At 39.1% G+C, this 13559-nt stretch overlaps 1 protein-coding gene across 1 annotated transcript in view; it reads left to right on the top strand.

The window, feature by feature from the left end:
* The window catches only part of LOC140494713 (proprotein convertase subtilisin/kexin type 4-like), a 43800-nt gene that overhangs the window by 18479 nt on the left and 11762 nt on the right, over positions 1-13559 (top strand). The window contains exons 8-12 of the mRNA XM_072594228.1: positions 490-702; positions 2327-2427; positions 4418-4521; positions 6251-6368; positions 11197-11376. Of these exons, the coding sequence (XP_072450329.1) occupies positions 490-702; positions 2327-2427; positions 4418-4521; positions 6251-6368; positions 11197-11376 (716 nt within the window). The remainder of the gene's footprint in view (positions 1-489; positions 703-2326; positions 2428-4417; positions 4522-6250; positions 6369-11196; positions 11377-13559) is intronic.

The raw sequence follows: 13559 nt of genomic DNA, 5'->3' as shown, positions 1-13559 counted from the left end.
CCAGCTGGTCTTTTTAAACATCTGTGGAATCTATTGAGCTCTCTTTCTAGTTCTAATCTCCAACCAGTGACTACAGCTCCTCCAACGTTTGCTGTACCCTGTCGATCATTTTATAAATTGTTTCACTTGTCTGTCCTTTTTTTTTCTTTCTTTTTAAATCTGGATTTCATTTCTGGGTCTGAGCATTTGGAAGAATGCTTTGCTTTACTAGTTCCAGGAAGTCCTGCTAATGCTACAAAGCAGGTTCTTTGGGGGATGGGAAGGGGAAATATTGTTCTTGCTAACCATTTCAAAACTGTACTGTAATGGGGGGGTGGGGGGAGGAAGAGGAAGGGATGTTAATCTTTTGAAAACTGTATGCTATTTCATAGAGCAATGCACTACAACTATTCTATCTTTAATATAGTTTTCTTTTTTTATAATGGATTCAAGGTTTAAAGTTTGGAGCCCCTCCAATACATTTTAACCAACTAATCTGTTTGTTCTTAGGGTCGAGGTGGTCTTGGTTCCATTTTCGTTTGGGCATCTGGTAATGGAGGCTTCCAATATGATGACTGTAACTGCGATGGCTATACCAACAGCATCTACACACTGTCTGTAGGCAGCACAACTCAACTAGGGAATGTTCCATGGTACAGCGAGGCCTGCTCTTCAACGCTAACCACCACTTACAGCAGTGGAACCAGATTGGAAAAACAGATTGTAAGAAAGATTGATTTTTGTTTGTGTTGAAAGACAAAATTGCTGGCGCTCATTTGTTGTTGGAAGGGTATGGGGTTTATAGTAGCAAAGTAATGGGGATACCAGACATTGCTACTGTTAAATTAGCAGACATACTTTGAACTTGACTGTCTCCATTCCTCCTTGCCCAACAGTCAGCCTGGGAAACTGATATTGATGCTAAGAGCAGACTGAGTAGGGAATGTAGCTGGACAGGCTGAGATGGTGGGACTTCCTCAAGGCACTTAGCATGAGAGCAAATCATCAGCTTTCCTTCAACTGCCAGGTTTCTCAAGCCATTTGAAAGAATTAATTGCAGCAGGTTGACTATGTGGCAGGTAAAAGTCCAGGTGTGCAGCATACTTTTTAATGTGGTTAAATAACTGACAGTCATCTCTTGAGTAGGTTAGTCTTTTGCATCTTTGCATTTTTTTCCAAATTAAGTGGGTGTGTTTTAAGGTGGCTTGATATCTGGTTTCACTTTCTTGTTTAATATACTCTACCCTAACATTTTGCCACTGTTTGGTGAGATGATAGTAATCTTAGCCTTCTTTCTTCACAAGGTATTATGATTGGCCATTAGTCAGGTATTTTTGAAGTAATTTTTATCTTTGGCTCTGTCTCACTTTTTAGGCAGTTTTGTTTTCTTATGTGTCACTTTTGTATCAGCAGTTGGGAATGCTCTGAAATATTGGACATGCAAGCTTGTAGGTTAGGAGAATGAGTAGACCACTTGGCACCTTGCACCTGCTCTCATTTAATACGGTCATGGCTGATCCATTTGTAACCTCACCTCCACATACCCACCTACCCCAATAACCTTTCCACCCGATACTTCCTTTTAAAAGTATTCAAAGACTCTGCCCTCAAAAGGTGGATAGAAGCAGAGCGTTCTAAAGACTCAACTATGCAAAAATTTATCATTGTCTTATTAGGCTATTCCTTATTTTTAAATAGTGACCCCCTGGTTTCTGATTCTCTTAATAAAAGGAAACATCCTGTCTACATCACAACTTAAGATGCTTTTGAGGTATATTTCAATCAAATTGACTCTTGCTCTTAACTTCTCTGGGTATAAGCCTAACTGGTGCAATATTTCCTCATTTGAAGCTAATACTAAGCAACCAGCCTTTTCAAAAGTAAATCTTCTGAACTACTTCCTTTAAGTGGGGTGGTGATTTTATTCTGAGGAGCTGGGATTTTAAACTAGTGGGGTGGGGCAGGGGTTAAGGTGAGAAGGGAGGCGGAATGGAAGGAAAGTGCAGATCAATCTTATGTGCCAGTGGCTGTAGCAGTGATTAGACTTCAGCAGAAGATTTAGCTTATGCCTGCTGACTAATGGGCAGGATGGAAAATCCTATTTTTAAGTCTAAAAGTATTTGCATTTTGAGTTTTCAGTTCTTCCTAAAGAAGGCATCTGAAAATCATACAGTAGGATTCATAACCATATGTGGTCAAATATGGGGTTTTAATTTGTACAAATGGGTCACTTCAGCCATAGCTGATGTACAAGAGACCTTTTTAAAAAGGTCAGCTTTCATGGTTTGGAGAAAAATTAGTCAAGTGTTCGTAATTTTTATTTTTTTTTGCTTCAACCCCTTCCCAGGTAACAACTGATCTTCGCTTACGATGTACAGAGAAACACACTGGAACATCAGCATCTGCACCACTTGCTGCTGGGATCATAGCCCTTGCTCTGGAAGCAAAGTAATTCTGTTTAAGTGCAGTAAAATGTTCTTGGTGGGTAAGCATATTGAACGAGGGTATATTTCATTTGGAATGGATTTTTGTATTTTAAGATACTATTTCCAAGCAACATAGCAATTATTGCTAAAATATTAGCAACACACTTGATATATACAGAATTTTCTGATTGATTTGAAATTCAGTTCAGATACTAAACATTTTTAATTCTTCAGTTTTGAGTAGCTGATTTCTTGATGCACGTGTAGGAAGATGATCCAATTTTAACTTGTTTGCAATTCTATTTTTCTTACCTGAGCATCTGATTCATAACTGAATTTTAGGCATGCACAAAGATGACCAATTATCAACAATTTATTATAGCCTCTGACTCTTCCAAGGTGTGAAGAGCTCTAGTTCTGTCTTTATTTAAGATTGCTGTTCTCTGCTTTGTCCCCACTCCCACCAACTCCAATCTGATTCCACAATATTCTCCGATTTCTGTTTTCATGCTATCTACCATTCTTTACCAACTCTTTCTTCCTTGATCTCACTACACTGCTGATTTTACCCACTTTTCTTTTTGTTTCCTTTCTAGCCTCCATAGCCACTGAGATACTTAATTCCTACTATTATCAAAATTGCTTGATCCCTCTTCCGTGCAGGCTTAATCTCCATTTTCAACCACGTTTTCTCTTTGAAAACAATACATTTCAATGGCAAAATCTGGGTCTCTCCCACAACTCTACAATCTTTCCCAGTCAATTTCCATCTCATTCTCCTCCACAAGCTGCCAAGTATGAGTAATTAAAATCAACTAGGAGGAAGTGAGGACTGAGGCAAGGACGGGGATTTTAATTTTCATAAATGCTTAACTGGAGGTTACTTTCCATAACCATAGTGTTACACCAGTAACTCTGACATATGGCTATGGAAAGTGACATGCAGTTAAGAACTTATGAAAAATTTTAAAACCACTGTCCTTGCCTCAGTCCTCAGTACTTTTTTTTTCTCCTAGTTGATTTCCATTCTACTGCAAAGCTGCTTCTAAGGATGCCTACCTTGAAGTTCTCATGTCTCTGTACCCCCAGGTCATCTCCTCCTGACCTGAAGCTCTTCAGCCATGTCCTGAAGCAGACTTGCTATTACAGCCACATCTCCCTTTATTTCCTGATAAAGGGGCTTATGCCCCAATTGTCGACGACTCCTCCAATTGCTGCCTGACCTGCTGTGCTTTTCCAGCACTACACTCGAGACTTTGTCTCAACTCATGCACTAAACCCACTACTTTCCTACTCCAGGTCCTACCTTGAGTTGAATCAGGTCATTCATCAATAAGCTGAACTCCAAAACAAGTCTTCTGCATCATATGTACAGCCTATTTCGACATCTAACATTGGCTATCTCGGCCCACCTGTTAAAAATCTTCCAGTTTGTTTTAAAAATTACTACCACCCTTGACTATTCCCATGAATTCCTGGCTGGTCTCTGATCCTCCATGCTCTTCACTTCAGCCCATATAAATCTCTTCTCAACACTGTCCTACTGCATAGAAATGCCTATTGCCAACATTGCCAGCCTTGCTGACCACACTACGTTCTTTCCATAACCATTTTCAATTCCACTTTTTATTCTGTGCTAAAAATTCCATAATACCTCTTCTCCCTTGTCAAACGTACTTTTGTGCAGTTATTATCTCTGAACCTTTTTTCCAACTCTGGCTTATAGTTCAACACTTCCTGATTGTCTCCATTTATGGCTGTGTCTTCAAGCACCTAAGCCCCATGCTTTAGAATTCATTCTGTGTATATATCTCTGCTTTCAGTCCCACTTGCCTTTTACGTTTACATTTTGACATGATATTGGGATAACTAAAAACATATTTGTCTCAAAAGCACTGGCACACTCTCTTTCTTTTTTTCTATGTTAAAAGAACTCCATAATGATGCATGTTGTTAATGTGTTTCAATTCTTAACTTCCAACAAAAGAACAATATATGGTTTGTGTTTGTAGTCCTACACTGACCTGGCGTGATATGCAGCATCTTGTGGTGAGAGCATCTAAACCTTTGCATTTGAAAGCAGGCGACTGGACCAAGAATGGTGTGGGCCGCAAAGGTAAGGAACTTGTTTAAATGGCATGTTTTACAAAACTGACTGTCTTCAATAAGTCATACATTCATTTAAACAAAACAATGGCTTTTAAAGATTTTAGCACCTACAGGTTTTTTCTTTTGAAGGATGTACTCTTCAAAGGCCTTAAAGAAACTTATCTAAAGCAGTACTGTTCGAATATCTCCATTTGAGAGTCTGGCTTCAGCACTGTTTTAGCCCTTGATGCTGATGACCATAACTTGAATTTGTCTGGAAAAACTAAACTAAGCTTCTACAAGCTTAGACCTCCAATTTTGATTTTTGAGTTTTGTTCGACATAGTAAAATGTGTATTCCCTCATCCACAGAGGTATAACCTCTTATGTGCAGTGTTCCAGTTAGAATGGCTCCAAGCACTAGGCAATAATAAGCGAAGTCCAAGTGCAAGAGGGATGTCATCTACTTGCATGGAGGAATGGTAGAGAAGGATGCTATCCCAGAGCTTGCTCTCCTGAAGCAGTTGGTGGTGTGCTATCTGAACACTTACCCTAACCCAAACCAAGGAGATGATGACCAACCTTTTTATTTTGTCCTCTGTAGATAGCACAGCATTACACCTATTGGTTGCAGTTCTTGAATTTCCAGAATAAATGTTGCCATGCATTGATAAAATTGTCCTGAATGATTCCCAATATACCCAGAAGCTCTTTTTATAGGTCCAGCAGCAAACTAGCAAGAAATTGTGTATCTGTTTTAAGTAATACTTGAAATCCAGATTAATGCCATGTTTGGTTTTGATTGCTGGTCAGTATTGGAGGACATCCGAATGAGTACTACTCACAAAGATATCATCCAATGCTCTTAGTGAGCATACCTACTAAACAGGGATCATCAACTTAAATAATCCTCCGGGTCCCTGCTTCTAACTACCTTGAACTCATAATTAAGATAATGACTTGCACTAAATGCAGATTAAACCAATGTTTTGATAGATTCCATCTAACTGTCTCAATAGGCTGTTTAGTACTTCAGCATACTGACTAAAATTGTTTTGCATTTTGTATGGAGGCTTAATTTTAAGGTAAAGCATCTTGTTTGGATCTCCACACTAAAACAATGGAACGAAGCTAATTTATTTTATATACTTGGCAATTTTGCTTGTAAAATTAAGCCCATCAGAATACTGAATAACTCTTCCATAAAATTTGAAATGAGTTGCCATCCTTCATTTAACTGAAGTTTGAGACCCTGGTTGCACAAAGGTTCATAGGGGAATTTATAACCATGAATTTGACTCTTAAGAAGTTGATCATAAATGATCTTCCTCAAACCTAATTACCTTTACCAGTGGCATGGTACAGTCTAATTGAACCTTAGCTTTATTTATTTTGGTACAGTATTCAACATGTAATCATTTGAGTTGAGCATCCATGATCAGATCTTCAATATGGATACAAAGAATGAGACTCTGAAACCTTGCAACTGACCATGTTTGAAAATTAATTCGAAGATTGGATTTGGCTCTTTGCTTTAGATGTAAAGTGACAGATTGCACAACTTTGATCTAACTTTGCCCAATACATAACTAAAGTTCTTTTGAAAAGTAATGGCTTTAACATTAAAGCTATTGATTGATTATATTGATAAATATAATATTGATTGGATATAATTTTTTTTTTGCACTGTTTTCAAACTTTCCAAAATCACAGTTGGACACTCTCTAACTGATTGTAAATTGTCATAATTACTTTCAGTGAGCCATCACTATGGGTATGGACTACTGGATGCTGGATTGTTGGTGGATTTGGCAACAAAGTGGTTGACAGTGAACCCACAGAGAGAATGCTCCATAGACATTAGTAAATCTCCACAGTAAGCATGTGAATACAGATTGGAATTTTTGTATACTATATTGAAATTACAGATGGCTTTGAATGTCTTACAATTCTGTGTAGTTCTTTTTTTATTAGGAATTCATTCACAACTCAAATCTGTTATACTATTTTCACCTCGAAATAATTTATGACTAACTCCAATTGTTACTTTGCATGCCGAGGATGATCTTAAATGTAAGATTAGAGCGAACATTGACCATCCCCTTTTAGTTTTGTTATACTTAGAAGGCAGAAATGGACTGAAATTAATGTTTATACTCTGCTCTAGTTGGATTCCAATTTTTGCTTCCAATTTAGTCAGTGTAACCTTGAATCAGTATAACTATCAATTCAATGTAAGTTTGTTTTTGAAGAAATCATTCAAGCTGCTTTATGCACTTTTTTCCCCTAATTCTGGAAGCCAATTGGTGCTATTAGGCAATTTCCTTTGTTACTAATATTGAATGTGTATTGTCTAATAGCGGCAATTGGCTCCAAAATTTAAAAGTAGTGTACAAGGCAGCTTGAATGATGTCTTCACAGAAAAACAACTTGCATTGAATTGATAGTATTTCTTGTCCTTTTAAAAACTTCTGCACTTTCACCATTGAGTAATTGCAGGTGACACGTTGTTATCTTGTACTTGGGATAATTTCTCTTATTTGTAGCTTTGGAATCTACATTTAGAACATAGAACATAGAAGAATACAGCGCAGTACAGGCCCTTTGGCCCTCAATGTTGCGCCAATCAAAGCCCACCTAACCTACACTAACCCACTATCCTCCATATAACTATCCAATGCCCGCTTAAATGACCATAAAGAGGGAGAGTCCACCACTGCTACTGGCAGGGCATTCCATGAACTTACGACTCGCTGAGTGAAGAACCTACCCCTAACATCAGTCCTTTATCTACCTCCCCTTAATTTAAAGCTATGCCCCCTTGTAATAGCTGACTCCATACATGGAAAAAGGTTCTCACTGTCAACCCTATCTAACCCCCTAATCATCTTGTACATCTCTATCAAGTCACCCCTAAACCTTCTTTTCTCCAATGAAAACAACCCCAAGTGCCTCAGCCTTTCCTCATAGGATCTTCCTACCATACCAGGCAACATCCTGGTAAACTTCCTCTGCATCCGTTCCAGTGCCTCCACATCCTTCCTATAGTATGGCGACCAAAACTGCACACAATATTCCAGTTGCGGCCGCACCAGAGTCTTCTACAACTGCAGCATGACCTCAGGACTCCGGAACTCAATTCCTCTACCAATAAAAGCTAGTACGCCATATGCCTTCTTCACTGCACTATTTACCTGGGTGGCAACTTTCAGAGATCTGTGTACATGGACACCAAGATCCCTCTGCTCTTCCACACTACCAAGTATCTGACCATTAGCCCAGTACCCCATCTTTTTATTACTCTTACCAAAGTGAATCACCTCACACTTAGCTACATTGAACTCCATTTGCCACCTTTCTGCCCAGCTCTGCAGCTTCTCTATAACCCGTTGTAACCTGCCATATCCTTCCTCACTGTCTACAACTCCTCCGACTTTCGTATCATCCGCAAACTTGCTCACCCAACCTTCTAACCCTTCCTCCAGGTCATTTATAAAAATGACAAACAGCAATGGTCCCAAAACAGATCCTTGCGGAACACCGCTAGTGACGGCACTCCAAGATGAACCTTTGCCATCAACTACTACCCTCTGTCGTCTTCCAGCCAGCCAATTCCTGATCCAAACCTCCAACTCACCCTCAATGCCATATCTCTGTATTTTCTGCAGTAGCCTACCATGGGGGACCTTATCAAACGCCTTACTAAAATCCATATATACCACATCTACCGCTTTCCCCTCATCTACCACCTCAGTCACCTTCTCAAAGAATTCAATAAGGTTTGTGAGGCACGACCTGCCCTTCACAAAACCATGCTGACTATCCTTGATCACATTATTCTTATCCAGATGTGCATAAATCCTATCCCTTACAATTCTCTCTAAGACTTTGCCCACAACAGAAGTGAGACTCACTGGGCTATAGTTACTAGGATTATCCCTACTCCCCTTCTTGAACAAGGGAACCACGTTTGCTAGCCTCCAGTCCTCTGGCACTACTCCTGTAGACAAAGAGGACACAAAAATCAAGGCCAATGGCTCTGCAATCTCCTCCCTTGCTTCCCAGAGAATCCTAGGATAAATGCCATCAGGCCCAGGGGACTTATCTGTTTTCACCCTTGCCAGAATTTCCAACACCTCTTCTCTACATATCTCAAAGCCATCCATTCTACTTATTCGTGCCTCAGTATTCATATCGACAACAATGTCCTGTTCCTGAGTGAATACTGACGAAAAGTATTCATTCAGTGCCTCCCCAATCTCTTCAGCCTCCACACGCAACTTCCCATTACTATCCTTGATTGGACCTATTCCTTCCCTAGTCATTCTTTTATTCCTAACATACCTATAGAAAGCCTTGGGGTTTTCCCTAATCCTACCAACTAAGGACCTTTTCATGTCCCCTCCTTGCTGCTCTTAGCTCTCTCTTCAGGTCCTTCCGGGCTACCTTAACTCTCAATCGCCCCTATTGAACCTTCACGCCTCATCTTTACAAAGGCCGCCCTCTTCCATTTAACAAGGGATTCCAACTCCTTATTAAACCACGGCTCCCTCACACGACCCTTTCCTCCCTGCCTGATAGGTACGTACTTATCAAGGACACTCAATAGTTGCTCCTTGAACAAGTTCCACATATCAATTACGCTCTTGCCTTGGAATCTACTTTTCCAATCCACACATCCTAAGTCATGCCTCAACGCATCATAATTTCCCTGCCCCCTGCTATAACTCTTAAATTAATATTTAATATTGGTAACAAAAATTGTCTAATGGTGCCAATTGGCTTCAAAAATTAGGAAAGTGTACAAGAAGGCTTGAATGATGTCGCAGAAAAATAACTTTCATCAATGTAGCATTTAGTCTTTGAAACATTTCAATGAATAATAATGTCTGCTGCAATTTATGCAGTTATACAGGTTCACAGTCATTCTGAATCATCGTTTCTCAGACAACCATTGGCCAAATGACTAGTTAATCTGCTATTGGGCAAAAGGTTGAAGATTGTGCATATTATATGAAAATGGAGCTGGCTGGGAGTGTGTTTAAAGCCCTAACAGTCTTGTAAATTTTGATCTCTTAAACTTGTGTATAGATCAAACCTAGTAATGCTCTGGAAAGATTTGTATCTTTGCTATGTCCTTATGTTATTGATATTCCAAATTGTTTGGAGCTACTGAAGCGACAGTCCCTCAAAATTCAAATTACTTATGAATATAATAGCTGAGGTAGAGTACACCATCTTTGGCTAGAGTATGGTACAATGCTGCAATACAATCTGGTTGACCTTTTTTAAAGTGATTTAGTACTTTTTTTTTTCTTCTAAGCCTTTAACCAGTATTGCAGCCTTGTAGTATTCTCACGAGCCTTAGTGCTATATGTAACACATTCTTGGTCATCTGTGATTTTTATATAATGTATGCACAACTCCATTTGAAATCATTCTGTGAAACATTAAACAATCCACTGGTGCAGCAATCTGGAGTAGCTTTTAAACTGGCTTCTGATGCTCATAAGGTTAAATTTAATTCCTCCTTTTTAAGTTGCATAGAATTAGATTTTTGTTTTGCCTCCCAACATTTTGAAATTTGTTTGTTAGAAACAATTTCCAGGCACCATGCCCCATGACCATGTATGCTTGTCATATTTGCTCTGATCCTCTTGAAATCTATCTCATTTTCTGGAAAAAAAAACTGACACTCTGACTATTGCCAAATTCTAATGGATATTATAGAATCAGTCATGCAGCATGGAAACAGACCCCTTGGTCTAGCTAATTAACGCTGAGTATATTTCCAAATTAAATTAGCCCATAATCCCTCAACCTTTCCTAATTATGTATTTATCAAAATGTCTTTTAAACGCTTGTAACTGTATCTGCATTCTCTATTTTCTTTGGCAGTTCATTCTACACATAAACCGTAAATCTTTCTCCTCTCCCTTTTTAAAAAATATGTCCCCTAGTTTCCACCCTAGGAAAAGACACCTGCCATTTAACCTTATCTATGTTCCTCATGATTTTATAGACCTCAAAAATCACCTCTCAACCTCCCCAATGCTCCAATGATAAAGGTCGCAGCCTTTCCAATCCTTTTTTTTAATGTATCTCAAACCCTTTACTTTCAACAACATTCTGGTATATCTTTTCTGAATCCTCTCCAGTTTAATAATATCCTTCCTCTATTAGGGTGACCAGAATTGTACACCGTACTCTGGAAGAGGCCTCCTGTACAACCTCAACATGACGTCCCAACTCCTATACTCAAAGGTCTGAGCAATGAGGGCAATCATGCTAAATGACATCTTAACCATCCTGTCTATCTGTGATGCAAATTTCAAAGAATTGGGCAGCTATGCCAAAAGAGATTCCAATCTTGTGTAGTTTTTTCAAATTGACTTGCTTCATTTAAAGCTTTTTTTTTCTTCACATGTAATCTCTAAAGAGAAAATGGGACTGATAGAGGTTTGTCCCCCAAGCTTCAGACAACAATTCTTAGTTGAAGTTGCCAAGAGTTTCTGGCTGAAATTTGTTTGTCCATATTATGCCTTCCTTTGTTAAGGGAGACCCTATTGTCCACACCCACTTAATGTTTGAATAATACTTCACTTGAAGCCCTGTTAACTGTAAGCCATAATCAGTGTGAATTTTAAAGTCTTGCATTAAGTTTAAATGTTTTAGAGCATATATTTTTAAAATTGTTCTTTCAGAGTTATTTCTGACAAGCTTGTTATCAAGAAATATGTTGATCCTTGTTCTCAAACTAAAAAATACATCCGATCTCTTGAACACGTGGTGGTTAGATTGTCACTAAGCTACACTCGAAGAGGTGATCTGAGAATTGCACTTACTAGTCCCAGTGGGACATATTCCAAGTTGGTTGATGTAAGGTATGAAAATCATTGTGGATATTTGTCTACTAATGTAGAGGTAAAGGAAAAGTGATCCAGAATAGCCACTAGTCTTAGTGAACTATTGGTTAACTTTGAAGCTCATCCCTGGCATTCCCCCACCTCCAACCTGTAACACAGCTTAATGGTACACCATATCTGACACATGACAGCAGTTTTACTAAGAAAGAGAGCAGATGATATCTCGCAGGAAGTCTGTTTTCCTGTTCAATATAGTTATAGCCAATCTAAGACCCCAAATCTATGTTCTTGCCTAACCTTCATAATCTCCATTTTTTTTTCCCTAGAGTCTCTTATCTTTTTACCTTTTTTTTATTATGCCAGTTAGCAAACTTGGATGCTTTTACTTTTTGGAGCCTTCATCCGTGTGGGTAGCAATTAGCTGAGGAACCAATATTGATTCTTGCAGAAGCTGATTAGTTAGTCTGCCACTGAAAATGCCTGTTTTTATACCTAGTCTTTGTCCTGTCTGTTAGCCAATCTTTTGTCCATTCCAATGTCTTTCCCCAAGACAATCCACCTGTAACTTTTTTTTTGTGGACCTTTTTTCAATGCCTTTGGAATTCCATTATACTATATCCAGTATATACTGTAACTTCCCTTTTTACATCTATCTTGTTAGTTGTGCTGTTAAATTTGTTGCACTGCTGACTCTACCTGATAACTTTATGGTTTTAAGTGCCTTGTTCAATCTTTTTATTATTCTATTTTCCAGATGACTGTCATGCAAACTGACCTGCAGTTCCCTGCCTTCTCTTGCTATCTTTTCTTGAAAAACTGTTAATTTTCTGTCTTCTAATACTTTTTTTTCCCCCCCTCTGGCTATTTTAGGATCTAGGGAATTTTGGATGACCACGATGAATGCACCTTTGCAGCCTCCTTTTTTAGAATCCTATAGTGTACATCTTAGGGTCCAGGGGATTTGTCAACATAGAATTAATTCTTTAATTCTATTATTAAGTTCATTGCCCTCATTAGCTCTTTGGTTTCTCTTTTGTGCTGCTGCTTCACTTCTAAAGTGAAGACTTAAAAATAAAGGCCAATTTTGATGCTATTAGGCAAGAACATTCAAAAGCTGATTGTGGGCAGATGTTTGCAGGTAAAGGACAGCTGGAAAATGGGAAACCTTCAGAAATGAGATACGAAGAATGCAGAGACGGTGTATTCCTGTTAGGGTGAAAGGAAAGGTTGGTAGGTATAGAAATTGAGGGTTTGGTTAAGAAAAAGAAGGAAGCCTATGTCAGGTATAGACAGGATAGTTCAAGTGAATCCTTAGAGTATAAAGGCAGGAGGAGTATACTCGAGAGGAATCAGGAGGACAAAAAGGGGCATGAGTTAGCTTTGGCAAATAGGGGTAAGGAGAATCCAAAGAATTTTTAGATACATTTGAGCAAAAAGGTAACTAGGGAGAGCATAGGGCCCCTCAATGATCAGTAAGGCGGCCTTTATGTGGAGCCACAGGAGATGGGGGAGATACTACATGAGTATTTTGAATCAGTGCTTAATGTAGAAAAGGACATGGAAGATATAGAATGTGGGAAATAGATGGTGATGTCTTGAAAAAATGTCCATAATACAGAGGAGGAAGTGCTGGATGTCTTGAAATCCACAAAAGTGGATAAATCCCCAGGACCTGATCAGGTTACCCAAGAACTCCTGTGGGAACCTAGGAAAGTGATTTACTGGGTCTCTTGCTGAGATATTGGTATCATCGATTAATCACAGGTGAGGTGCTGGAAGACTGGAGGTTGGCTAATGTGGCACCACTACTTTAGGTGGTAAGGACAAGCCAGGGAACTATAGACCAGTGAGCCTGACATCAGTGGTGGGCCAGTTGTTGGACAGAATCCTGAGGGACAGGATGTACATGTATTTGGAAAGACAAGGACTGATTATGGATATTAACGTGGCTTTGTGGTTGGGAAATAATGTCTCTCAAACTTGAGTTTTTTTTGAGAAGTAACAGAGGATTGAGGGCACTGGTAGACGTGACCTATATGGACTTCAGTAAAGCATTCGACAAGGCTCCTCATGAGAGACTGGTTAGCAAGGTTAGATCTCCTGGAACACTGGGAGAACTCTCCATTTGGATACTGAACTGGTCAAGAGTAGAAGAGAGGGTGGTGGTGGAGGGTTGTTTTTCAGACTGGAGGCCTATGACC

The sequence above is a fragment of the Chiloscyllium punctatum genome, chromosome 24 (assembly GCF_047496795.1).
Source record: "Chiloscyllium punctatum isolate Juve2018m chromosome 24, sChiPun1.3, whole genome shotgun sequence".
Classification (NCBI taxonomy): Eukaryota; Metazoa; Chordata; class Chondrichthyes; order Orectolobiformes; family Hemiscylliidae; genus Chiloscyllium; species Chiloscyllium punctatum.
The sequence above is the reverse complement of the archived record's forward strand: the minus strand, read 5'-3'. Positions and strand labels throughout refer to the sequence as shown.